The 26,577-nt window shown below is 37.7% G+C and overlaps 2 protein-coding genes across 7 annotated transcripts in view; both read right to left on the minus strand.

Annotated features, from left to right (window-relative positions):
• Positions 1–7,776: 7,776 nt before the first annotated feature.
• On the minus strand, positions 7,777–11,991 carry LOC124287882. The gene is made up of 3 exons (XM_046724361.1): positions 11,722–11,991; positions 10,654–10,813; positions 7,777–8,241 (listed from the first exon to the last, which is right to left on the minus strand). The coding sequence occupies exons 1-3, from the start codon at positions 11,879–11,881 to the stop codon at positions 7,824–7,826; spliced, it is 738 nt and encodes a 245-aa protein (XP_046580317.1). The 5' UTR covers positions 11,882–11,991; the 3' UTR covers positions 7,777–7,823.
• Positions 11,992–24,740: 12,749 nt separating this feature from the next.
• Positions 24,741–26,577, minus strand: part of LOC124287845 (formin-like protein 14) — a 53,483-nt gene continuing 51,646 nt past the window's right edge. For all 6 annotated transcript variants that reach the window (XM_046724322.1, XM_046724319.1, XM_046724318.1 and 3 more), the window contains one exon: positions 24,741–25,517. In XM_046724322.1, coding sequence (XP_046580278.1) covers positions 25,407–25,517 — 111 coding nt within the window. In that variant the 3' untranslated portion in view covers positions 24,741–25,406. The remainder of the gene's footprint in view (positions 25,518–26,577) is intronic.

The raw sequence follows: 26,577 nt of genomic DNA on the forward strand, positions 1-26,577 counted from the left end.
TATAAGGGGAGACATCAAAGCAGGGACAATATTGTTACTCACTTTATCTCGATCTTCTCTTTTAGCTCAAGTTTATTTCTGCTAAAGATGTCATTGGGTTCCTCGCATATGTAGATAATGTTCGCAGTTTCCTTGTTCCCGTCTTGTTTATCGATGTCGCCGATGTAGATGCAGCTGCGAGAACTTGTCGGGGAACATGGAGCTGAAAACGTATACAACGATTTCTGATGTAGCTAAAACACGTATTCAATACCTTCTGATGTAGCTCTAATAATATTCAGTACTTTCAGATGTAACTTAAATGGTATTCAGTTCTTTGTCGTGTTGATGAAAAATTATTCAATACTTTCTGATATGATGATACACATTTTTCGCTGCACACCTGAAAAAGATCTTTGATCAATATATATGTAGGATTTAATCACAGGAAAATAACTCTATTTACTTCATCTTCGAATTTGCTTAGTTCAAATTTGGATGCAGAGTTTCACTTTACTTAAACTAAAAGTTAAACAACGATTTCTTAAATGTAAATTCTTCAGAATCCAAGACAAAAAGGTGAGAGATGCCATACATCACAGACGAAAGAAATCCCGTTAGTCGCCTTTTACGACAAGAATTGGTTGTTGAAGACCAGTTGTACCTTAGATTCTCATGCGACTGAATAACTATTCTTAGAAAGTCTATGCCATGTCATTTACTCAACAGCTTTGCATCGCACAAACAATCTCGACATGGAGTAATAATGCATAATATTATCTTCGAGAAAGTTTGTTCGTGTCCTAGCCGAAAACCATAAATCTTACCTATCTGTAGAGCAGCCCAATCATTGTTATGGGCACCTGCAAGGACAAAGACATTCAGTTTTTCGCCCGTTTTGTTGAAGGCCGTTATAGAAGGGCCTAATCCTGTGTCGCCGTTGTTAATGACATACATGATGTCCTCGTGAATGCTGCTAAATGCCATGCCTGATGGTCCTTCTATATCAGTTGTTTCCAGAGTTCCAGCATACTGTCGGTCTGAGAATCCTGAAATGTATATAAAGATACTACAGCAACATAAAAGAAGACTAAGAGGCAACAGAAAGTGTACTGAGTTCGTTTTTAACTCACTTCAACTGATAATCAAACATCTGAAAAGATAGCTGAGAGGCTGATTGTTGTCTTTAATTGCTTTCTCGAATTATCATCTGTGTTGTTGGTTTTGTTGATGTTGCTGCTGTAATTGTTGTTGTTGTTGTTGTTGTTGTTGTTGTTGCTGTCCCCTTCGATCCCACAGGAATAGCTTGGCAATAGTTTCAAAGACCAAAATAGAATTGTATTCTTAACACCAAATTAACTGATATTGTCATACGCATATAACTTGCAGTATAAGTTTGTTGCAGTTTTTAAGATCTTTCTACCAGAAAGGAGTACAGATACTCACGTGCTTCAGCCCCTTCAGTGTAACCCTCATATTTCGCGTAATTCAACACTGCATTTGATAGTGCCAAAACTCGTGCAGACAGTTTGTAGAAAGACAATGGTATACGCTTATCTTCTCTCTCAATCTTGTCTGCCTGGGGAGGTATTACACCTAGCCCCTTGCTCTTTGTTTCAAGGTCAACAATCTTTTGCAACAAAGTCAAATATAGCGAGTTTATTTCCTTTGGATGATCAATCTCCTTGGGTGGAATTGTTGTTTCATGCAAAACATTTGAAATGTTTTCTGCATCTGGAGTAGACGATACCTGTGTTTCGGGGATACCGATGTAGACATGATCCAATGACGGCAGTGATGCTGACATTTCAGGCTCTGTCTCTGCACCAGACAGAACAACATCAACACCATCAACCTCCCCATCGATTCCAGATGTGTACTTAACTTTTGACTCTCCATCGATCTTGAACGGCCCCTGAATGGACAAACCAAAAAAAAACTTCTTCAGGTTTTGTCCAAAACTTACCGGCTTAAAATCAACAGGTTTAAAAGCAGAAGTATGTACACACAGTCGCCAGTGCAACTACACCTAGGTTCAACTGATAAGGCTTTAAACAAGACGAAGGTGTGTTTTAACTTACTGGAACAACTTCTGCATAGTAACATACAGCCTTCATCTGTCAAGACAAAGATAAACACACACAGATTTGTACACAAGGCCTCGTTTCGCATAGGTGAGAGTCGGGGCGTCGTCCACAAACCTGTGTATGTTTATCTTTCTCAGACTGCTCTGGACAAACCAGTAACTCTTATAATCATCATCGTTATTTTGCCTTTTACGCCCAGTGAAATCTGTAGAGTGCAAACCATTTTGTTTTCTTTCGCATTCAAAGTAATAATAATTACATAGCGAGAAAGAAAGAGCTAATGATCATAATGATGATGATGATGATGATGATGATGATTGGCTTTTGCAAAGTGTGAATCATTTTGTTTCTTCTATAACCAACTTCCTTTACCTTCAATCGGTCGTACCTCCATAGCGGGGAATAAAGCTGCTTATTACAGGTGTAATATGACATGGCATCAGGGCTGAAGGTTACAACTTCTCCAAGATTCTCCCAAGTGTACCTCAGCGCCACACGCTCAGTATCACTACAAAGGGCATTGGTGTAGTTTTTTGTCGGGTACGTAAAAGTAGTACACATAGTCGTATGTCTTAATCAACATCATGTCGCCATCGGCTGATATGTCACCATCAACGGGTCCAGGCCAGTGGGATTCAAACCTGAACTGGCAGATTTCTTCGGCTCTTCCATTCGTGATCTTGTAAACGGGTGATTCGTCCTCATGCTGTGGTATGACGAAAATATCTGCTTGTGGGGACACCAGCATCAGCATCGCAGAGACATCGAGGTCCCTTTGAAAGCATAAATATCAAGTTTGAAAACCCAAACCAAACGTTGCACTGTACCTCTCCTTTAGACATAAAAGCTGCTTTCCCAAATCAGAAAACATTCGACCAATACTGTTCAAGTAACCTAGGTTCACGTTTGTAAATGGCTGTAATTCTTGACAAATAAATACAATTTCATAATCCAGGTTTGCACTGCGCTTCTTCATTAGATTAAGAAGGTGGTCCCCCAAAATTCCAAGCAGTAGTTTTTAAGTTATTTGTTGAAACAAATCGTCTTCGAGCAGACGTGCAGGCGGGCGTGCAGGCGGAATTCCCTCTCATGAGCACATATGCCAGATCTTTTTAAGGGGAGACAATACTGTTACTCACCTTATCTCGATCTTCTCTGTTAGCTCAAGTTTATTTCTGCTAAAGATGTCATTGGGTTCCTCACATATGTAGATGATGCTCACAGTTTCCTTGTTCCCGTCTTGTTGATCAATGTCGCCGATGTAGATGCAGCTGCGAGAACTTGTCGGGGAACATGGAGCTGAAAACGTATACAACACTTTCTGATATAGCCATAATAGTATGCAGTTCTTTCTCATGAATATGAAAATGTATACAATACTTTCTGATGTAATGATACACATTCTTTGCTGCACACCTGAAAAAGATCTTTGGTCAATATATATGTAGGATTTAATGACAGAAACATAACTCCAGTTACTTCACTTTCGAATTTGCTTATTTTAAATTTGTAAGCAGATTTTAACTTTACTTATATTAAAAGTTAAACAACGATTTCTTAAATGTAAATCCTTCAGACACCAACACAAAAGCTGAAATATCCTATTGAGAGATGCCATATATCATTGACAAAAGAGATCCCGTTAGTCGCCTCTTACGACAAGAATTGGTTGTTGAAGACCAGTTCTACCTTAGATCCTCATCGGACTGAATAACGATTCTGAGAAGGTATTAGCCATATTATGCTATTCAAACGGGGTTTGAATCACACAAACAATCTCGACATGCAGTAATAATGAATATCTTCGAGAACGTTTGTTTGGTCCTGTCAGAAAACCCTAGATCTTACCTATCTGTAGAGCAGCCCAATCATTGTTATGGGCACCTGCAAGGACAAAGACATTCATTTTTTCGCCCGTTTTGTTGAGGGCGGTTATAATTGGGCCTAATCCCGTATCCCCGTTGTTAATGACATACATGACGTCTTCGTGAACGTTGCTAAATGCCATGCCTGATGGACCTTTTACATCACTTGTTTCCAGAGTTCCAGCATACTGTCGGTCTGAGAATCCTGAAACGCATTTAGGATATTACAGCAACATAAAAATAAACTGAGAGGCAAATGAAAGTGTACTGAGTTATTTTTAAGATACTTCAACTATTAATCAAAGATCTGAAAATATAGCTGAGAGACTGATTGCAGTCTTTGATTTTTTTCGTGAACTATTCTCAGTGTTGTTGGTTTTGTTGCTGTTGATGTTGTTGTAATTGTTGTTGTTGTTGCCAACTTTGATCCCACAGGAATAGCTGGGCAATAGTTTCAAAGACCAAAATAGAATTAAATTCTTAACTCCAAATTAACTGATATTGTCATACCTATATTATTAATTGCAGTATAAGTATGTTGCAATTTTTTAGATCTTTCTACGAGAAAGGATTATAGACACTCACGTGCTTCAGCCCCTTTCGTGTAACCCTCATATTTCGCATAATCCAACACTGTATCAGATAGTGCCAAAACTCGTGCAGACAGTTTGTAGAAAGACAATGGTATACGCTTATCTTCTCTCTCGATCTTGTCTGCCTGGGGCGGTATTACACCTAGCTCCTTGTTCTTTGTTTCAAGGTCAACGATCTTTTGCAACAAAGTCAAATATAGCGATTTTATTTCCTTTGCATTATCACTCTCCTTGGATGGAATTGTTGTTTCATGCAAAACATTTGAAATGTTTTCTGCATCTGGAGTAGACGATGTCAGATCAATCTTGGTAGGAGCTGTCAATTTCGGCTCTGAAGTAGACGATGCCGAGGTAGACGGTGTCGGTGTTTCAGGGCTCCCGATGTGGATGTGGTCCAATGACGGCAGTGATGGTGACATTTTGGACCCTGTCTCTGCACCTGACAGAACAATATCAACCCCGCCATCAGTTCTAGACGTATACTTCCGTGATGGTTCCCCGTCGTCCTTGAACGGCCTCTGAGAGGACAAACCAAAGAACTTGTTCAGGTTCTGTCCAAAAATTACCGGCTTAAAATCAACAAGTTTAAAAGCAGAAGTGTGTACACACGTTGCCAGAATTGCAGTCGCCAGGACAACTATACCCATGTCCCGCTGATAAGGCTTAAACAAGACGAAGGTGTGTTTTAAATCACTGGAGTACCTTCTTCTGTACAGAAGCCTTCAGCCTTGTTCTGTCAACATAAATCAACATATATACATATTTGTCCACGACGCCCCGCCTCTCGTCTACGCCAAGCCCAATCGGACCGCTCAGGACAGACCAGTAAATATACTTTGAGATCAGTTTGTCTTCTAAATAGCATTTCGTTACCGAAATATTTTAAAAACAGTTTAAAGAACATATAGCTTGTTTTATTCAATTGGTGTAAAACTTAAAACTATTCAAATACGTAAATTATATATTCACTTTACTCTCACACTGAACACAATCAATTTTTTCTATGCCTTTTTGATCGGTAGCAACATGTTACATAAAATTGTACAGCAACGTATTTCTAAAAAAACCCAAACAGGTTCTTATTGCTGATGTGTGGCGTTAGACAAACAAACTTAAGATCGCTTACAGTTTATGCAGATTGTGTAAGTGGGCACTACCGTTACAGCAGGACATGCTTACCCTTTTTACGAACACCTGATGTCATTCACCATTCACCATTCACCATTCTGTGATCCATTCACCACCGTGTATATGCTTAACACTGATGGAAAGCAAATAACTTTATTTTTAACTTTCGTTTTTCAAAAGTAATATTTGACTTCATTAGTATAATTTACAAAATATCTGGGAGTTTCAGCTCCATACAGAATCAGCATTTTCTTGGCATTCGTCGTTCTCCATCGCCGACAGCGTGCGCCGTTGACGTGCTGGAAGGAGTACTCCATTCACCAGGTTACACACGAAATACGGCGTTCTGATTGGTTAAATCGCACATACTTACATGTTTGATTGACGTATGCAAGTCGGTCCTTTTCATGTTTCGAGTACATTGCAATTTTGTGTCAACAAATCAGTTCCGAGGTAGAAAGTATGGGGTCGCATTCTAAGTTTATCGTTATCTGCAGTTATTTGACTTTATTTGAACATGGCGACTTTGTATGAGAGAGGCAGTTCGTGTAGTGAGTGAATGATAGGCATTTGACGTTTCTGAATGAAAGGATATCGGGCAATGTTATCGGTCTAATTGCACTGGGTACAAATACAATCATTTTCTGAACTGTGTTTAATAGCACTGTTTCTTTATCTCCTATCAGTTAGGAGTTGTATTGCTATTATTATTATTATCAGTATTGTAGTCCTGACTCCTAGTTACAAACAAAGGGTTGAGATCACTGAAGATAAAACTCAAAAATAATAATTGTATCTCAGCGGTAAATAATAGCATGCCATCTAAATTCGTTATACAAGTTTTCAAAATGATTAAAAAAAATTAAATGTAATTATTGCAATCATGTTCATAGGTACACAAGGCTCCATGAGTTTCAATAAGTAAGCAAGACTCCAGATACTTATTGGGAGCATGAGGCAGTGATTGCATCACGTGGATCACATACGTTGTTTCTTTTGGACAAGGATCTGGTTTTCTGATTTTTCACGTTTTAGTAAGATGATCTCATTCTGGCTGATTATTCATCACGTGGCCATCTCAACCGATGCATACAATCTGACTCATTGCCTCTTTAAACTTGTGATCCTCGGGGCAGTATGTTTACTTTCTATGTTATGGAGGTGGTGAGGTAGGCAAGTGATTAAAGCCAAAGGCCCGGTTCTATTCTCCACATGGTGCAATGTGTAAATATCTCCGCAGTGGTACTGCTTCAATATTGATAAAGTTGGCATTAAACTAAATATGTTAATGGTGCAAGTGCATTTGATACAGTGGAAGAAAACTTTGTAGATTTTACAAAATCGAATGTTTTTGCTTTTGGTATATGGTTATATGAGAAAACGCTTAATATATTTCAAACGATTGGTAATCTAGCAAGATTTGTGTAGGCAACAGCAATGGAGGAGTAAACATGTAAATGTCAAATAGACAAGGCGGTATTGTTTCTTTTTCCTTCATTCAGCATAAGGCCCCAAGGAGGTCTATGTGACAAACATGTCATTCAGACATTTTGAACATTTCAGTGATTTTCTTTGCTGGTCTTGTTAGTCAATGAGAAGATGTCTATTTCCTTGAAGGTTTACTGAAGGACAATGACAGTAGCAAACTCGTGAGTGAGTGAGTTTAGTTTCACACCGCTTTTAGCAATATTCCAGCAATATCACAGCGGGGGACACCAGAAATGTGCTTCACACATTGTATCCATGTGGGGATTCGAATCCGGGTCTTCTGCTTGACGATCGAACGCTTTGACCACTAGGCTACCCCAGCACGCCGTAGCAACTGATAAAAATGAAAAGATTTGTATGTTATGTAAAAGGGGTATAAAAATGAAATGGACAACGTCTTTACATGTCCTACTCTCTTCTCTTACCAAAAACATACTTACATAAACCATTCTCTTCTTTTATGATTCTGATAATTTACACCTGTCATTGTGTGTAAAGCATGTAACAAGTTTAAGAAACAACGTATTGAAAAACAGTGTACATGTTTATTGAAATTGATGAAATACTGTATGTAACATCCGAATGTGTATGTCACTCGAAATCATATTTATTCTGAATAAGGGCCAGAGGCTTTAAATACAATAAACTTCCTCTTCTTTTTTCTTCTTCTTCGTATTCTTCTTCTAGTCCACTTCTTTTACCTTCAATCGGTCGTACCTCCATAGCGGGGAATAAAGCTGCTTATTACAGGTGTAATATGACATGGCATCAGGGCTGAAGGTTACAACTTCTCCAAGATTTTCCCAAGTGTACCTCAGCGCCACACGCTCAGTATCACTACAAAGGGCATTGGTGTAGTTTTTGTCTGGTACGTAAAAGTAGTACACGAAGTCGAATGTCTTAATCAACACCATGTCGCCATCGGCTGATATGTCACCATCAACAGGTCCAGACCACTGGGATTCAAACTTGAACTGGCAGATTTCTTCGGCTCTTCCATTCGTGATCTTGTAAAGGGGTGATTCCTCGTGATGCTGTGGTATGACGTATATGTCTGCTTTTGGGGACACCAGCATCAGCTTCGCAGAGTCATCGAGGTCCCTTTGAAAACATAAATAGCAAGGTTCTATTTTGATACTGCGTTGAATTACATTTTATCTGGGTGGGTGATTGGATACTGCTTTTAGCAATATCTCAGCAATATTCCAGAGCGGGACACCAGAAACGAGCTTCACACATTGCATCCATGCGGGAAATCGAACCCGGACCTTCAGTGTGACGAGCAAACGTTTTAATCAATAAGCTACCCAACCTGCCCGCTTTGTATCGGTAACACTATAAAACATAATGCGGTACCCAAAAATTAGAAATACGTCTTAGCTATCGTTTTGAAACTGAGAAAAAGAATATTGGATTCGACCTCACGATCGTAGGTTTCTCGCACTCTAAGGGACGTAACTCTGCACGGTCAATTGTTGCGCACAAAGACGACTCTGCCATCCTCAGTGCCACATCAAGTAGACATGCTGTGAGTGAGAATGAGTTTAGTTTTTTAGTTGTTTTTAGTATAGATCAAATCATGTAAAACTTGTATGGAAAGTCAAAGTAGTTTGACATCTTTCAAACCAGGGGCGGTGGGGTAGCCTAGTGGTTAAAGCGTTGGCTCGTCACGCCGAAGACCCGGGTTCGATTCCCCACATGGGCACAATGTGTGAAGCCCATTTCTGGAGTCCCCCGCCGTAATATTGCTGGAATATTGCTAAAAGCGGCGTAAAACTAAACATTAGCAAAAGATGCTGGCTATTTTAGACACACTTTAGGAAACTCTTCATTAGAAACCAAGGCGTCATAAATACCCCTAGAGCCTTTGCATAATTTCCGTAAATTCAAACGACATTCAGTTATGAGTAAACAAAAGGCTGGGATATTTCTAGAGTGTCTAACTGAATATTTTCAAAAATCAGGTAGTATATTCAAAACATGCAAATAGTCCAAGCGTGTGCCTTTAATACCAAATAATTGCCTTCAACTGATTAAACATTGCCTTCAACTTATCAAAGGATGAGAAACTAGTTTTGTAACACATATCCTTAATTGCAAGCATTCATTTACTTGTCCAATTTTTATTGTAATGCGTTGGTTTTTTGCAGTTATGGTTCAAAACAACCTTTATCAATGTGAGTTACCTGGTCAACATTGCACCAGAGTTTAAAATGACATCAAAAGGAATATTACAGGGGTGTTCAATGGTTGTTTTTCTGCAAAATGATCTCAGATTGCCAAGTTTCAATGCTTCACAAAAAGTTTGTGTATCTTTTTCAAAGTGTTCTTTTTGATTTTATCAGGTGTGTCATTCCATATGAATTTGAAGAAGATATTCTCTGATGGAGTAATGAATCTTTTGGAGGATTATACAAAGTATTGAATATATGAACAGGTTTTGACATAGTCAAAGTTTGTATGATAACTATTATTGCCAGTCAGTGTCAAGAGTCTTTACCACCAGTGTGCAAGCAATCTATTTACTTTCTGTAGTCATATTCTTGTATTGGTTACCAACAAATTGTTAAGATCGGTGTGAAATTTAATTCCCAAGACTTCAAATACACCATTTTGCCAATCTATTTTAATGTCTCTGCTTAATATCAGTACTATTTCTCTTTGAGCCAATACATATTGCTTTTGTCTTATCAAAGTATATATTAAGTCCTGACATTTTATAAAAAGTATTAATTACATCAATAGCAGCCTTTAAGCTTTGTTCACTCCCATCAGGAAATAATTCGGTATCATCTGCCTACTGATTTAATTTATACTCATTATTGTCAATAACAATACCTTTTATGTTCTTATTACTTTTATTCATACAAGCAAGTATTTCAGTGATAAATTAAAGAGGTACGGTGACAGAGGATCTCCTTGCCTGCATCCTCGTTCATTTACGAAACATTCAGAGCGTTTACCATGTTGGATTACACAGGATGGTGTTTCATGTGTCAGTATATTTATCAAATGAATGATTTCATATCCAAAACCAAATTTAGCTAAAACAATATTCAAGAAATCTTTAGACACTGTCTCGAACGCCATCTCAAAATCTATTAAGAGAATTAATCCTGGCATATATCTTTTATTAGTTTCAAACATTATGTCAGAAAGTAATCTTGTGTTTTCACTGAGAGTTCAAGAGACGTAAATTGAGATAATTCTCAATGCCTTAAAAACAGCAAAATAACTTTGCACTTTTATAGATATGGAATGTCGTTCAAAAATTTGGAAACAATTCAATAAAATGTTATTTAGCTGAACAAAACATCCCATGCCTTAAATTGAAGTGACCCTAGCAAACATTTGAAAATGCAAACCAAACGTTGAAGTGCACCTCTCCTTTAGACATAAAAGCTGCTTTTAAAATCTGAAAACACTTCAAGTACTAGTAACTGGTTAAATACATTTTTCTAGGTTCACGTTTGTGATTTCTTTAGGGAATATACAAACAGTATTGTTACTCACGTTATCCTAATCTTCTCTTTCAGCACAAGTTTATTTCCGCTAAAGATGTCATCAGGTTCCTCGCATATGTAGATGTTGCTCAAGGCTTTGCCGTTCCTGTCTTGTTGATCGATATCGCCGATGTAGATGCAGCTACGAGAACTTGTCGGGGCACATGGAGCTAAAAAAGTATGCAACACTTTCTGATGTAGCTGAAAAATATTCAATTCTTTCTGATGTAGCTGAAAACGCATCCAATACTTTCTGATGTAGCTGAATATATTCAATTATTTTTTTCTGATGTAGCTGTAAAGGTTTCAATACTTACTGACGTAGCTGAAAAATATTGGATTCTTTCCGTTCTTCCTAAAAAGTATTCAATACATTCCCATGTGATGATACACATGCTTCGCTGTTCAACTCATTATGAATGAAGGATTGAATCCCAGGAACATAACTCTAGTTGCTGAATTTCCTTTTCAAATGCGCTTATTCTAAATTTTAATGGAGATTTTCATTAAATGCTTTGCTTATATCAATAATCCTTCAGATACTAATTTTGAGTTTTTTACCAAGATGAAAGTGAAATGAAAAAACATTCCATTGACAGATGGCATGTTTTTTGACGAAAGGGAAAGGACATATTAAGAGAAGGTTTGGTTTTACAATATTGGGCTGTAAAGCACCAGTGATATGTCGCACAAACAATTAACATTACAGACATTACTTTACCCTGTATTAAAGTTTGATTTTTAGCGCTGCACTGAGCTATATTCCAGCTTTATGGTAGCGGTCTGAAATAATCGACTTTAGACCACACAATACATTGATCAACAGCAAGAGCATCGATCTACGCAATTGGGATACGATGTTATGTGTCGACCAAGTCAGTGAGTTTGACCACCCGATCCCGTTAGTCGACAAGCATGGGTCGTTGAAGATCAGTAGATCCAGTATAATTGTTCTGAGAACGCCTCGATAAATCCATGTCATGTTACTCAAACGGGGTTTGAATCACACAAACAATCTCAACATGCAGTGATAATGAATATGTTTGTTTATGTCCAATCAGAAAACCGTAGACCTTACCTATCTGCAGGGCAGCCCAATCATTGTTGCGGGCACCTGCAAGGACAAAGACATTCAGTTTTTCGCCCGTTTTGTTGAGGGCCGTTATAGAGGTGCCTAATCCTGTATCGCCGTTGTTGATGACGTACATAACGTCTTCGTGAACGTTGCTAAAAGCCATGCCTGATGGACCTTTTATATCACTTGTTTCCAGAGTTCCAGCATACTGTCGGTCTGAGAATCCTGAAATGCATATAAAGTTGGTTGGGTGGTTCCTTGTTTAACGCTGCACTCAGCAATATTCAAGCTATATGCGGCAGTCTGTAAATTGAGTCTGGACCAGACAATCCAATGATCAACACCATAAGCATCGATCTACAACATTGAGACACGATGACATCTGTCAACTAAGTCAGCGAGTCTGACCACACGATGCCTTAAGTTGACTTTTACGACAAGCTTGGGTTGCTGAAGACCTTCAAGCTTATGCAAGGTAAATGCATATAAAGATATTACAACAACAAGAAAACAGAAAGTCTACCCAGTTCGTTTTTATGTCATTTCAACTCATAATCAAACACCTGAAAGGCTGATTATTGTAAATTTCTACGAAGGAAAATTCCAAACTGATGTTTCTGTTACCGCTAAGTATTTTTCTTTCGTGATGTTGCTTTTGTTGTTGTTGCTGCTGTTGTTATTGTCCCGTAGGAACAGTTGAGCAATAGTTTCCAACGACCAAAATATATTCTTTTCTTAATACCAAATTAACTGACATCTTCATATGCATAATAGTTGCAGAATAATTTTGCATAAATATTTCTATTGCCAAAACGTATGCAGTTTTTAAGATCTTTCTACGAGTATAAGCAGGGATTGTAGATACTCACGTGCTTCAGCCCCTTCCGTGTAACCCTCATATTTCGCGTAATCCAACACTGCATCCGATAGTGCAAAAAGTCGTGCAGACAGTTTGTAGAACGACAATGGTATACGCTTATCTTCTCTCTCAATCTTGTCTGACTGGGGAGGTATTACACCGAGCTCCTTGCTCTTTGTTTCAAGGTCAACGATCCTTTGCAACAAAGTCATAAATAGCGATTTTATTTCCTTTCGAATATCACTCTTCTTTGATGTCTTTGTTTGGTGTGGGGTCGTTGGAATTGTTGTTTCATGCAAGACATTTGAAATGTTTTCTGCATCTAAAGTCTTGGAAGAAGCTGTTAACCGTTGTGAAGTAGACGATGTCAATGTTGGCGGTGTCGATGTTTCGGGGATGCCGGTGTGGACGTGATCCAATGACGGCAGTGACGGTGACTTTTTCGACTCCGTCTGTGCGCGAGGCAGAACAACATCAATCCCACCATCGGTTCCAGACGTGTGCTTTACTGATGGTTCTCCGTCATTCTTCAAAGGCCTCCGAAAGGACAAACCAAAGAAATTGTTCAGGTTCTGTCCAAAAATAACAGGCTGAAAATCAACAGGTTTAAAAGCAGAAGTGTATACACACATTGCCAGAATGGCAGTCGCCAGCGATGCTACACCCATGTCCAGGTGATAAGGCTTTAAACAAGACGCAGGTGAGTTTTAACTCACAGGAGTAGCTTCTTCTGTATAGTAACATACAGCCTTGTTCTGTCAACATAAAGATAAACATACACAGATTTGTCCATGACGCCCCGCCTCCAGCCAACGCCAAGCCCAATCGGACTGCTCTGGACAAATCAGTGCCTGTACTGACCAGTGAAGATCTGGGTCTCCAAGCAGCCCACGCTTGTCGTAAAAGGCGACCAACGGGATGGTGTGTGTGTGTCTCATGCTCACTGATGTGGTTGCCACATGTCATCATATCCCAATTTCGAAGACTGATGCTCATGCTGTTGCAGAGCTCCAGATAAGATTTAGCTCATGTGGGTACTGTACCCACTGTATTTTTTTGGAGTGGGTATTATGAATGTTGAGTGGGTATTTCATTTTCCGTTACCCACTGCTTTCATATATGTGCGTATTTCAGTCATTTTACTCACCTAAGTATTATGTCGTTGATTAAGTTTACTAAGCAGGTATGTTCTGCCTTATGTCATACCTAATCAAAACCAACTTAAATATAATGGAAATCACTCATCCTATACTGATAATACAACACTTGTCCTAAACTAACAGTACAACTTGATAGCATTCGAGGTCATTTTCATTACGCATGCGATTTTTATAAATATATTCCGTACGCATTTGTTTTAAACTTTTTGCGTATCTAACATTTTGAATGCGTAATTGGTACGCAACAATTCTTTTTCAATGCGTAAATGGAAATTTTCTATGCGTATTTTACCCGGATACGCAGCTTATCTGGGTCTCTGCTGTTGATCACTGTATTATCTGGTTCAGACTCGATTATTTACAGACCGCCGTCACATAGCTGTAATAGTGCTGAGTGCGGCGTTAAACAACCAAAAAAACCCTTTACTATTGAGATCAGTTTGACTTCTCATAAATAGCATTTCGTTAACATATACAGTCCGTTTGGCTCAAAAGCGGACCGATGAATTGCAATCTAACTCGAAAACTAATAAACATAACATACTCAATGAAACGCTGATCATAATCAAAACATCATACCAACTCTGTGAGGTTTTTGCAGAATTTTTGTCCTAAAAATAAAAAAGTTGTTTAACAAACTATTATTAAAATATTGACACAGTTCACTGTTTGTTACGAGGGAGGAGTGCAGAGAAAGGGACAGCCAGGTGTTCGAGAAGCACGTTCACAGACAAAGTTATTTATTCATTAACCTGTGCTGTGCCGTCTCCATCCGTTCTCTAACACCTGGCTGTCCCTTTCTCTGCACTCCTCCCTCGTAACAAATAGTGAACTGTGTCAATATTTTAATGATAGATTGTTAAACAACTTTTTTTTTTAGGACAAAAATTCTGCAAAAAACCTTACAGAGTGGGTATGATGTTTTGATTATCATCAGCGTTTCATTGAGTATTTTATGTTTATTAGTTTTCGAGTTAGATTGCAATTCATCGGTCCGCTTTTGAGCCAAATGGACTATAAGTTGTTTTGTTCAATTAATGTCAGTATTGCAAATGTAATATCGCAAACCTTAAAACTATTCAGGTGCGTAAAATGTATATTCACTTTACTCTCTCGCCGAACAGAATCGGTTTTTCTATGCCTTGTAAAACGGTACAAATCAACATAATACAAATAAAGGTATTTGGCGGTACAATGTATTTCTACAAACAAAAAACATTTTCTTATAGTTGCTGCAGGGCTGAGTGGGAAAAGACCACTTACAGTGTATGCAACTTGTGTAAGTGGAAGCTTAAGGTCACTTACATTGTATGCCACTTGTGTAAGTGGAAGCTCACTTACATTGTATGCCACTTGTGTAAGTGGAAGCTAAAGACCACTTACATTGTATGCCACTTGTGTAAGTGGAAGCTAAAGACCACTTACATTGTATGCCACTTGTGTAAGTGGAAGCCCACTTGTGTATGCCACTTGTGTAAGTGGAAGCTAAAGACCACTTACATTGTATGCCACTTGTGTAAGTGGAAGCTAAAGACCACTTACATTGTATGCCACTTGTGTAAGTGGAAGCTAAAGACCACTTACATTGTATGCCACTTGTGTAAGTGGAAGCTAAAGACCACTTACATTGTATGCCACTTGTGTAAGTGGAAGCTAAAGACCACTTACATTGTATGCCACTTGTGTAAGTGGAAGCTAAAGACCACTTACATTGTATGCCACTTGTGTAAGTGGAAGCTAAAGACCGCTTACATTGTATGCCACTTGTGTAAGTGGAAGCTAAAGACCACTTACATTGTATGCCACTTGTGTAAGTGGAAGCTAAAGACCACTTACATTGTATGCCACTTGTGTAAGTGGAAGCTAAAGACCACTTACATTGTATGCCACTTGTGTAAGTGGAAGCTAAAGACCACTTACATTGTATGCCACTTGTGTAAGTGGAAGCTAAAGACCACTTACATTGTATGCCACTTGTGTAAGTGGAAGCTAAAGACCACTTACATTGTATGCCACTTGTGTAAGTGGAAGCTAAAGACCGCTTACATTGTATGCCACTTGTGTAAGTGGAAGCTAAAGACCGCTTACATTGTATGCCACTTGTGTAAGTGGAAGCTAAAGACCACTTACATTGTATGCCACTTGTGTGAAGTGGAAGCTAAAGACCGCTTACATTGTATGCCACTTGTGTAAGTGGAAGCTAAAGACCACTTACATTGTATGCCACTTGTGTGTAAGTGGAAGCTAAAGACCACTTACATTGTATGCCACTTGTGTGTGAAGTGGAAGCTAAAGACCACTTACATTGTATGCCACTTGTGTAAGTGGAAGCTAAACCACCATTTACATTGTAAGTGGAAGCTAAAGACCCTTGTATGCCACTGGAAGCTAAAGACCACTTACATTGTATGCAACTTGTGTAAGTGGAAGCTAAAGACCACTTACATTGTATGCCACTTGTGTAAGTGGAAGCTAAAGACCACTTACATTGTATGCCACTTGTGTAAGTGGAAGCTAAAGACCACTTACATTGTATGCCACTTGTGTGCCACTTACATTGCTAAGGAAGCTAAAGACCACTTACATTGTATGCCACTTGTGTAAGTGGAAGCTAAAGACCACTTACATTGTATGCCACTTGTGTAAGTGGAAGCTAAAGACCGCTTACATTGTATGCCACTTGTGTAAGTGGAAGCTAAAGACCACTTACATTGTATGCCACTTGTGTGTAAGTGGAAGCTAAAGACCACTTACATTGTATGCCACTTGTGTAAGTGGAAGCTAAAGACCGCTTACATTGTATGCCACTTGTGTAAGTGGAAGCTAAAGACCGCTTACATTGTATGCCACTTGTGTAAGTGGAAGCTAAAGACCACTTACATTGTATGCCACTTGTGTAAGTGGAAGCTAAAGACCGCTTACATTGTATGCCACTTGTGTAAGTGGAAGCTAAAGACCACTTTGGCTTTGGGTTTTTTAATTTGTAAAAGTAATATTTAACGTCATTAGTATAGTTTTACGAAATATCGGTAGTTTCAACTCCATACAAAGTCAGCATTTTCTTAACATTCGTCGTCCTCCTTCGCCGACACCGTGCGCCGTTGACGTGCTAGAAGGAGTACGCCATTGATCAGGTCACGCACAAAATACGGCGTTCTGATTGGTTAAATCGCACATACCTACATGTTTGATTGACGTATGTTAGTCGGTCCTTTACATGTTTAGAGCACATTTTAATTTTGTGTGAACAAATCAGTTCTTAGGTAGAGAATATGGGGTCGCATTCTTAGTTTATCGTTTTCTATAGCTATTTGGCTTTATTTGAACATGGCCGACTTTGTTGTATAAAGGCTGCCTATGAAGGGAATGAATACTGAGTATTTGACATTCCCGATTGAAAGGATTTCGGGCAAGGTTATCGGTCTAATTGCACATACAATCAATTTCCTCCTGCATTTAATACCGCTGTTTCTTTATCTCCTATCAGTTAGGAGTTGTGTTATCACTATTATCAGTATTGTAGTCCTGACTCCTGGTCACAAACAAGGGGTGAAGGTCACTGCCGATAAAACTAAATAATGATAATTGTATCTAAGAGAAAAATAATTACATGCACGCTAAATTCATTATTCGCGTTTTCAGAAAGAAATTTAAGTGATTTTCAAAATGCAATTATTGAATTATTGCAATCATATACAATGGTACCCAAGTTTCAGTAAGTGAGAATAGACAATATTGTATTTCCTTTGTTTGGTGCGCTACTGGGAAGACATTCTGGAAGTGAACATAAGACCGTATGCTTGCGTCAATTGGACCTTACTTTACTTTGCAATGTTCGTTTATGCCTACTTAAGGCAGGAGACCACAGCCTGTACATAGCGGGTAGTCCGGTCACCAGACATGACACCTACCATTTTCAACGAGCGGGAGATTGGCCACTCACGACGCCCTGCCCTTCTGGCACCTCTCCCGGAACTCGGAAATGCTCTTACTGAAGAGTGAAACGGTCATTCCTTCAAGTTGGCAAGACTCCAAATACTTATTGGGTGCATGGGACGACGACGGGTTCAGGCAGCGACTGCATCACGTGGATCACATACGTTCAACTAAAAGTTGTTTCTTTGGGGAGGTTTGGGGTGGGGGTGGGTGTGTGTGTTTGTGTGGCATTCCGTGCCACTTGACGTGAAACCTGTCTTCGCGAAATACTGTTGGCTGTTTAAACCTACGCACACAATCCGACCCATTGCCTCTTTAATTTGTGATCCTCTGGACAGTATGTTTATTTTCTATGTTAAGGAGGTGGTGAGGCAGGCGATTTAAGTGATTAAGTGATTTAAGCCAAAGGTTCCGGTTCTATTCTCCACATTGTGCAATGTGTGAATATCCCCGCAGTGGTACTGCTTCAATATTGATAAAGTTGGCCTTACACTAAATATGCTATGGTGCAAGTGCATGTGATACAATGGAAGAAAACTTTGTAGATTTTACAAAATCGAATGTTTTTGCTTTTGGTATAACGTTAAATATATTTCAAACGATGGGTAATCTAATGGCAAGATTTGTGTAGGCAACAGCAATGGAGGAGTAAACATCCCAGCTAACACAACGTTTTTGCAACGTTGTGGGAAGGTTGTAAATTGGTAACATTATGACACAGCGTTGGCACGACGTTAGTATTCCGTCATTTTATAACGTTATGTCACAACGTAATAACAGCGTTGCAACTATACGCTGAGGAAACGTTATGCTTTGGGCTCCTCGCAGCGTTATAACAACGTTTCTTCTAACTTGGTGCCACGATAGTTTTCTGTAAAACTTTTCAGTTTGAGATTCTTTCTTCACTATTCAGCTACAGCTTCAGAAAACACACGACCAAAAACAGCATGCAACTTGACGAATAAATATTGAAGTGAATTTTTGCTTTGTTTCTTATATACTGTTCACAACTGGGAAAACTATTCAACTATTAACGTTAAATAGAACGTAAGACAACGTAAAATCCATTAGCATCAAATAACTTTAACCTTGTGGCGACGTAAAAATGACGTATCACAAAGACAGGCCACAACGTTGTGACAACGTTAATGGAAGTTCAAAGAAGAACATTGTAACAACCAAAGCATAACGTTGTGACAACGTTGTGACAACGTGAAATTGTTAGCTGGGATGTTAATGTCAAATTTACGCAAAACAGTATTGTCTCGTATTCCTTGTCAAGGTAAGGTCTCAAGGAGGTTTATGTTATAAACGTGCCATTCAGACATTTTCAATATTTCAATGATTTTCTTTGTCGGTTTTGTTTAACATTGAGAAAGTGTCTATTTCTGTAAAGGTCCACTGGGCAAACCGATATGATGACATATTCTGATAGTGCACCCCACAATAACATAAGCCTCATTTAGTCACAAACTGTTAATACGTTTTTAGAGCTGGAGACACATGTAGGTCAAGCAGATTATAACATATTTACTATTTGACAGCATTAATTCCTCAAACTTAATGCTTCTTTGAGCTACATTATAATACCTTAGAAGGTCGCTATAGATTCCATACAGTAGTGATGCTCTGAATCATTTCTGAATAAACCCATCTTTCTACCTTTTTATAATAATAGTCTATGCTTAGAAAAAATATAATTTTCCCGGTACAGTGCGATCATGGTTTTGTTTATGATAGCATTTTGGAACCATAGCGTCATTATCAAGTATCTGAAGGAAACCATCAATATGAGCACTCAGAGTTTTTCAGACGAAGATTTGTCTATTTGTTGAGCCCAAAGGTGATCCCAGAATCAGTGGAAAAGGACATCTTTTTCTGTGTTGATTTCCTTTGGCGATAAGTCCAAAATCATGCATGGGAAGGGAGTAAGAGGTCTTTTATGCTGAGAAGAGCCAGAATAACGTTCCTGAAGCAAAGGCTTAAAGGACTTTATGACAAACGATAAAGCAAACGGCTAAAATAGTCACCCTGAATTACACCTCTTCTAGTAAAATGGGTTCCGAGGTCAGCATCTGCCCCTGCGAAGTTGGGTGTTGAACAGCATTTTAAATAAAACCATTAAACGCTTAGGAAGGTCAGTACATTTAAGTGACCTCAAAATCCTTTCGCGATATACAGAATCATGTAGTCCATCAAGCACACTGACAGATTACGCTCATAAGGTTTTGCCTCTTTAAAAAAAAAATTTTAAACCAATAGTTAGTCTTTGCAACCCTAGCATCCTTTCTTCTGCAGATAAATAATACCATTGTAAGTGCATCATGACAACACAGCACACCGTGTAAATATTGTCAGGTAACTGATTCAGCTCTTTTTCGGGAGATCTGAACTCTAAATACGAAGTAAATATTACATTTGGTTTGGTTGGTTGGTTTGTTGTTTAACAAATGAACTCAGTCAATGTTCCATTTTAATGCTTCTTTGAGCTACATTATAATACCTCGGAAGGTCGCTAAAGATTCCATACAGTAGTGATGCTCTGAATCATTTCGGATTAAACCCATATGGCGGTGATGTGTAATAATGGGACCAGACAATCCATTGATCAACAGCATGAGCATCGATCTATGCAATTGGGATACTATGACATGTGTCAACCATGTTAGAGAGCCTGACCACCCGATCTTGTTAGTCACCTCTTACAAGCATGGTTTGCTGAAGACTAGTTCTAACCCGGATCTTCATGGGTCGAAACATAACAGATTCATTCAAATACATTCAATAATCTTCTTCAGTTTTATTCCAAAAAAATTTCGTGGGAAATGCAATAAAAGTGTCTAAAAGGAAATACATGCATTTCACGTTCATTAAAATATATCAACAAGAATGCTTTTATTTATCAATATTCTCATCGGAATGAAATGAAGCATGCACTTGCATATCTTTGTGGAATGTCATACCGAACATATTTTTTAAAAACACCACAATTCATAATTGTTCATAACTGAGACAAAGTTTCAGATGAAAAATAAGATAGTCAGTATTCTGTGTTCCTCTGATCTTGTTTTCAATATGAAACATACAACATCTCATGAGAAGTAGATGATGACTCACTGAAAATCATAATTCAATAATATGTTATCACGTGATCACCTACTTTGATAAATATTTTGTGATTTTATTCAAATAAGAATCGAAGGAATGCCTCTTTATATGTTCCTTACTACAACATCAGATGAATTGCGAATCTCTCTGATCAACAATAATTCCATTTTGGTGGTAACAATGCAGATTTGAAATTTGCATGCAAACGTCTGCATTTCATTTCATCGTGTTCATGTACAAATTCAAACATTTGTATTAGGATGTATTTATGTAAATTTCATCCAATAAATGTTAACAAATGTTAACAAATTTGTCACTTTTGTAGAAATTCATTCAGAGTTTGCTGATTAAGCAACAAGATTTCTAGTCTAACTGTGCACTTAATTCATTAAATCTTTACAGCTGTCCATATATCAGAGTTGCTGGACAGTGTCTTACTCTGTACAGTCAGAGAGCCTCTAATTTGATCAAATAGTTCATTTATCAGGCAACCACCAACATGAACACGACATATAATTTCAGTTGGGAGGGGTTTGTAATAAAATATATAACATGCTTTACCTAAATAAAATTGTTCTAAAAAGGGTGTACTCCAAGGTGGCTGGTTTTGTCTTTGATTATTCTCTTTTATACTCTCATATCATGTCTCCATTCTATTATGATATATACCCTGGACTAGCCTGTTTGCTTCAGGTTCTGTCTAAGTGACACACGCTAAATTCAGATGGCTGTGATATAACAAGAAATATCCCCACAAAGTACTGGTCTGACTTTTGCATGTTGTGACCACTGAAACACCTTCTAGAACTTCCATAGCCATCTTAGCACTCAGAAAATGTGCCAGTTACAGATCATTTACCACTATTCTTCAAGTCGTGTAATTTGTTCTAATATATCAGAGGTTCTTTAAGATGAGGCTGTGATTAATATATATCTTTCCAAATCATGTTCAGTAAAGGCATTTAGATTAGTTCTTGATTTCAACTTAAGAATCAAGAGAAATTATGTCTGAAAACAGTGATAAGAGGTGGAGTGGGTGGCAGCACTTTGAAAATATAGATCTGGTGGTGAATCAGCCCAGGGTAATGAACATTGGAAAACCTAGGATTTGAGCAAGTACATTTTCTGCATTTTAAAAAATGCCATAAAAATACAATAAAAAATGCTGCATGCATGAAAGAAACCAAATATATTTCATGGAATTATTCACATTAACCACAAACACTTTTCATATTAAAATTTTAAATTATATTGTTTGCTACTCATGGAATGAAAGCTTGCTATTAAAATTATATAAAAGTAAATATAGCAAAATTAATAATTTAATTTGATCACACATTTAATGAAACTGAGCATAAGCCAAAGTAATGATGCTATTCATATTTTGTGAAGAGATGTGCGTAGGAAGATATCTATGAATAAGTTACTTTCATTCCCTTATGTCTTCCTATAAGTATATTATGAATATGTAATGAGGTAAGATATCCAAAACTAACTTTGCATGTTGTCAAAGAAGACCCACTCATCATAACCACATTATTGAAAGGATCTTCAAAGCAACATTTCCTTGAAATGGAATATATGATTATGCATAAGCTTGCAAAAACAGAAACACCCTTAAGTACTCTTTACATACTAAATATCACACACATTTTTGCACCAAAGTAACAATGACACCATTTCGAAAACCCTGAATATTTAAGAAATTGTCACTTGTAAATGATTAAAATATCCCATTTATTACAAATCATGGCTGTAATAAGATCATACAAGGCAATTGGTCATAAAACATTATTCCATTGAATTATGCTGTTTACATCTGCAGATGTAAACACAAGGGCAAAAGACAAAAAACATGTTGAAATTTCAGATTAGTTGAGTTGAGTTGAGTTAAGCATTCTGTCGCATTGGCATTGTTTCAGCCATATAGCGACGAGACCAAGCCTGTGTACATACACATTATTTTAGGTAGTAGACACAGTTTTATGGCAACAGAGTTCTACAGTCATTCTAAATATTTTGTCTACTATTAATAACGGTCAAAGTTACTGGACAATTTCTACAAAAACCTCAACAATTCCATTACAATCAAATCCTTTACCCCATTAAGATACCTCTCTGAGTGAAGATCTCAGAACACCGCCAGGTCGGTCAGAATTTTCTAATCAGCCAGTCAGTGCCAAGGTTTCTAATTTCCATATACAAGTGAAAGAAGCATTCAGACAAGCTTACCATTTCTGTATCTCAAAAGTGAATATAATTGGTCAGTTCTGAATGCAAATAAATAAAGCTGCACTGTAAAATTGTGGATATCTTTTGCAATCTTTGTTCTTAGCAAAGCAGCATGGTATCTACACCCAAAATGGAGTATGACTGAAAGAATATTTAAGTTCAATGTGAGGCTTAATTGTGAGTGAGTGAGTATCGTTTAACACCGCTTTTAGCAATATTCCAGCAATATCACGGCGAGGGACACCAGAAATGGGCTTCACACATTGTACCCATGTGGGAAATCGAACCCGGGTCTTCGGTGTGACGAGTCAACGCTTTAACCACTCAGCTACCCAACCGCAAACGATCAATCTGACCTTCCACAGAGTAGTGATGATATCCTGACACAGAGAGGCATCATACTGGAGTGAAAGATCTGATGAAACAAGATGCCCACTCAACACAATACTGAAGATTTAACCAGGCTATTTATGGAGCTGTCTGTTGACAATCACAGGACACAGAGGTGACTAAGAATGACTGGAACATGGTATCAAGCTAAGATGTAACTTGTATTCCCCTTCTGGTTACCACAACAGAGCCATCAAACCACATGATCTGGATGAAAATTAGTGAATGAGCAAAAACACAACCACCTGTTCTCAGTCTCTTATGCACAACATGTTCTACTCAAAAGAAATACAAAATCTCTTGCAGTACTAGGTAGTCTGTCATGGAATCTTTCACAACAGATTAATGATAATATTACAAATTATTCTTTAACTTGTTTTGTGTAGTGTATATGACTTGTTTTGGGTAGTCTATCAATGCACCAAAATATAAATATTTATGAGTATCAAAGTCTTAGTTGAGGCAAGCTCCTACTGAGGTAAACCTTTCACTTGAACCTATTGATCATATGCTGTATAACAATCCATGTTTCCATCTTTCCTGTACCCATCTCAGGCCCTTCTCCTGGATTTTACATGTCAATGTCATGTCAGTGATGCTTTAAGACAAGTCTTGAGCACATAATGTAGTCTGACATTCACAGAACATTACATTCATTTTCTCTACTGCTTTATTACAACAGACATTCCAATATAAGATACTGGCAATCAAAATATACAAATCATGTTTGACTGTTCAAGCATAAATTTTAAATTAATTGATGAATATTAACAACATTTAGCAGTCTGTGCCAAGATTTTAAAGTCTGCTGGCCATAATTTGTATTGGGGCATATTGCAGAATATTTTAGTCTTGGTATATAACTACCATAAACATTATTAACTAGAAGACATTTTAGGAGATTCTGTGTTCAGAGAAACAGCTAAGTCTTCTGACTGTTATCGGCAATATTTGAAGGAATCATTGTACTCATCGAAAATATCTTTCTTGTAAGAAACAAAATGCCTAAATTTTGACAATTAGAACGTATTACTGTGATTATCAGCAAAACTTCTTCAGCAACAGACTTAAAGTTATCATTTAAAAAGTCCTAAAACACATCAGGTCAATTTGTGTTTAGTTTTACGTTGCTTTTAGCAATATTCCAGCAATAGCACGGCAGGTGACACCAGAAATGGGCTCCACTCATTGTACCCAAAAGGGAATCGAACCGGGTCTCCAGTGTGACGAGCAGACGCTTTAACCTCTAGGCTACCCCACCCCCCTCAGATCAATGTGAAGTGAACACAAAATCATAAAACATAAGAATGGCAATGCATGCCCTATTTGTTTGTTGGTACTTACTTTTTATCATGATCCCATTAATGATGAAACAATAAAAATCTGAAATGACTTTCATGAAAAAATGCAATGTCAAACTTTCACCACTTTTTCTTTCACATCTACAGTTTCAGAAGCTAAATGAGTGTGATAATCCTTTGATGATGCTCCACATTAATTATGATTACCTTGCTATACAAAAATGATTTTTAAAAATATATTGAGATTATGTTTGTAGAGACAACAACATGAAATATGTGAAAACATGATTGACAAATGATCCAGTCATAACAAACTTCACAGGGACTTCGCAGTACAAATATATATATGCTTTATATACAAAACAAAAATAGCACTCAACATGCATGGACACGCAATACTACAACCAGACTGGACCTCTTCAATAAATATTTCCTAATTGATTCAAAGCCATTGCATATATGTATTAAAGAGCAAATTTCTTAGCATGTAGTAATAGACTTGAAGCATTTATGAAATGATGAAAGTGGAAAGGGTTTTGTCTTTCTATTTCAATATATATAATCATTAATGATATATACAGAGTGTACAATGTGATTTACATACTATTGATGCTTCACAGACATCAATTATTTATTTTGTTGCAATTTCTTTGTAAAGATTAGTCAGGGAAGTGATGAGAGTGATGTCCCTTTGATCTTGTCCTAGTTCTTCTTGGGTGTCTCCCTGAGAGTGATCTCCCCTTGTTGTGCACCAATCAGCAAAACTGGATGTACTTTGTGGTGAGTGATCATGCCCAGCACATCTTTGAATGTCTGTGGATTAAAACAGACAAGAATGAAATTATTTGTCAAAAAATTGACCTTCAGAATCAGTCAGTGAATTCTCAGGAATTCTGAGCTGAAATATAATTCATTCTTCAAGACATGCTGGACTTAGCTATAAAATGTAATGTGAACCAGATTTTTTCGTCTCTTCCATATTTTCTTGAGCATAGACTAGACCCAAGTATAATGCACAAAGGTTAAACAAAAAGTCCAGATATTAAATAGACACTTTTAAAACAAGACTGTGATTACCTTATTATACTCAGCATATAATTTCTGATATTTTGACATGGTATTTCCATTGCTACATGCTAACAGTAATGACTGTTGGTTTGGGATAAAAACATCAAAATCATAATGCACATCTCCCCCTACACAGCTGTGTTTGGGGGGGAAAAAGTGCACACTTCATCAAGGAAATATGGTACCTCCATTCAGTTGCCTGTGAGACGGTCCCTATAATCCTCTGTTATTAACCAGTCAACATGCTTCTTTGCGTCAGAATTCGTCCCGTTATATTATTGTGCATGTTTGAACTTGTTCGCTGCTGATTGCTATTTCCGGCTCAAATACACACGGTAATCTTAATCTTAATTAATTTATAGAGCAAACACTGTAATTAAAAGTACACAATGCTAGGATATATTTCTTTGGATTAATTAATGGTATTCTGTATTATATTTTACTGATGACTGCGTCAGAATATGTCCCATTATATTATTGTGCATGTTTGAACTTGATTGCCGGGAAACATGTGCATAGCTGATTGCTACTTCGGCTCAGATACGCACGGTAATCTTAATCCCTGCAAATAATACAATGCCCAGCAAAACAACTTACCGGTAGAACTTAAAAGGTAAATAATCTTGTCTAGTGATGTTTAATTGCAAATTTGGCGTCTCTACTGACAAAGTCATCTTCTGTTGTTTGTTCACCACGAAGTGATCTGATGTTGTTTTCTTACCCTGGAAAAAGTTTGTGGCGTAGCCCATGGAAAAAGGCGACCCCCTTCTACAGACTGCTTTTTTTGGTCCTCAAAATTCGGCTT

This window comes from Haliotis rubra, unplaced genomic scaffold (assembly GCF_003918875.1).
Source record: "Haliotis rubra isolate DU_JTF1 unplaced genomic scaffold, ASM391887v1 Scf407, whole genome shotgun sequence".
Classification (NCBI taxonomy): Eukaryota; Metazoa; Mollusca; class Gastropoda; order Lepetellida; family Haliotidae; genus Haliotis; species Haliotis rubra.